Source organism: Pygoscelis adeliae, unplaced genomic scaffold (assembly GCF_000699105.1).
Source record: "Pygoscelis adeliae isolate BGI_AS28 unplaced genomic scaffold, ASM69910v1 Scaffold197, whole genome shotgun sequence".
Taxonomy (NCBI): Eukaryota; Metazoa; Chordata; class Aves; order Sphenisciformes; family Spheniscidae; genus Pygoscelis; species Pygoscelis adeliae.
This window is the reverse complement of record NW_008825105.1, coordinates 512,623-514,932: the sequence shown is the minus strand read 5'-3', so window position 1 is coordinate 514,932 and position 2,310 is coordinate 512,623. Positions and strand designations below refer to the sequence as shown.

At 41.3% G+C, this 2,310-nt stretch overlaps 1 protein-coding gene across 1 annotated transcript in view; it reads right to left on the bottom strand.

Moving 5' to 3' along the window:
- The window catches only part of PM20D1 (peptidase M20 domain containing 1), an 11,148-nt gene that overhangs the window by 3,083 nt on the left and 5,755 nt on the right, over nt 1-2,310 (bottom strand). The window contains exons 9-10 of the mRNA XM_009327352.1: nt 1,390-1,461; nt 363-531 (exon numbers count right to left, since the gene is read on the bottom strand). Of these exons, the coding sequence (XP_009325627.1) occupies nt 363-531; nt 1,390-1,461 (241 nt within the window). The remainder of the gene's footprint in view (nt 1-362; nt 532-1,389; nt 1,462-2,310) is intronic.

The window sequence follows — 2,310 nt, the reverse complement described above, 5'->3', positions numbered from 1 at the left end:
TTTGTCAGCTATGAAAACAATAAAAGAAGAGCTAAAGCAAGAAGACCTCCTTCTCTCCCTCACAATTCCTTTCTTCCCTGAAGAGATTCCTTTGTATGTGCAGAGAGTCAAATTCAAGGCTTATTGTTTCTGTCAGTTTCCTGTTTGCTTTTTTACTTCCACTACCAAAAAACAACATTAGAACTTTTAAAACATGAAGAGGGAACGGAATAAAAGAGGAAAAAACAGCTGTTTCCAGTAGTTAACAGCTGGGGTGGAGAAATACACAGAAGATGGAAACAAGTCAATATTGGGGGACGGGGGAGAGAAAAGCAGGGTGGAAGCTGGAGAGGAAACAATAATCATCATGTGCTTGCTGTTACCTGGGACTACACTGTCAACATCTGGGAAAGTATCCAGAACGGTTCTTTGAAGAACATGGACTCCAAATGTCTGGTCATCCCAAGGACTGATGGGGAGTGGGTCAAAGGCCTCTACTACATCGATCTTCACTCTGTCATCAGCAACAGTGTTTTTAACCATCTCTAGCACCTATGGGTAAACCACAGAGATTAAATAAGCAAAAGAAACAAGAGAGCATCCCTTCTAGATGTCAGCAAATATTCCACTTTCCAGAAAACGTTTGTCTGTGAACTGCCAATTGTGGCTGCAAATACAGATGCATAGTTAGGACTGAAACTGTGTGGCAGTCTCTCTTCCTCTTACTCAGTGGATGGCTGATACTTAAGCTAATTTTTCCCCCTCCCTACCGCAATCAGATGCACATCACTGTCTTAAGGTATTCCTGAACTGCTTCAGTACTGAAAGGCAGGTGGTCAACCTGCTGCTACCCGGTAGTTGGGTCATCCAAGTAAACAATCCAGAAAAGGCTTCCAGAAAGATAAACTTTCAGCAAAGGTTTGGGAAGGGAAGACACTATTTACTGACAATGTTTCACAGCTGTCCTTGGCTGGACAGGCATGCCATACCTCCTGAAGCCTGCAAGACTCCCACATTCTCACAGGTCACAAACCTTAACATTTCCATTCCATAAGTCACATACGATCCATGTGCTCTTTGGCACAAAAAGACTTCTGAAATCTACTCAATATAACTGCAAGGCATGCTTCCAAGTTTGGCCTGCCTCTTGCTCTGCTCCACATTCAGAAGCCACAGTAAACAATGCACTTTGCAATCCATCTCAAAGGAGGAGAAAAGACATTAGATAAGCTGTGGTTTTGAGAGCCTCCATAAAGGAGCAATTCCCAAATCTTCCCCTTCTGCTGCTTGTATGAATACAGGGAGAGACGAACAGAGTATTCGTCTATATCTGCTGCCACAAATGGCCAAGTGCCACTCTGCTCAGAAAGGGATGGAGAACAGCCCCGCATCCGGGGGTACAGTAAGTACCTCAGTGGCCTTCTCTGCAGAGTGGATCCGGAAGTTCACTGTTGCTTTTGCAGAAGATGGGATGACATTTATCTAGAAAAAAGAAAGGACCAAAACTTAAAAGGAAGTTAAAAACAGATGAAAATGCCAACTGCAAACTCAGAAACTGCTCAAACAACTCCAGGCCTCAGACTAAAGTTTCACTCTGTTTCCACTAACATTAAGTGTGATATCTCTTTCTGTACTCTGTGTTAAAATACTGTAAATCTCATCTATAATGCAGATAACTACACAAAGAGATATTCATCCATTCAACAAAAATGAAGTTAGCTGTTATATAGAAGTTTTCCTCTTGACATAAGCCCTCTCCCTTCAGAAATCTTATATTGAGAAATTCTGAAAGTTTATGTTGTTTTTTTTAAGCAATATTTTTACCTAATTGTCATATTACTTTTCCCCAAGTACGCGACATGTAAGTCGCTTAACAAATGATGTTACTGAAGACACGTAACTCTTCTTTTCTACAGAATGAATATTTATAATTTTGTTAAACAAAAGAAGGTATAATCTTTAGAAAAAAAACCAAGAAACCAGGGTGTCACTTCTCTCCTGGCCACTCAGTGTCACTGTTCAGCCACTGTATCTTGTTTTCTTGTCCAGTGATGCTTTTCAGTAACAGATTTTTTCAGGGACACACCAAACAGCCTGTTTATTTTCCAGGCCTACAGTATTTTTGGACAGCTACACCTCCTTATCAGGGCAAGATCTGGCTCTATCAGCCAGAACCTGTTATCTCTCAGTCCAAGGGGCACAGTAACCCTACTCGAACAAAGGTAAACACCAAACCCGTGCTCACAAACACAAGATCCCATTTGGGCTAGGGAAGTGTTTACGACTCTGACACAGTTTCAAATACTGTTATGGATACTTTGATGATTACAT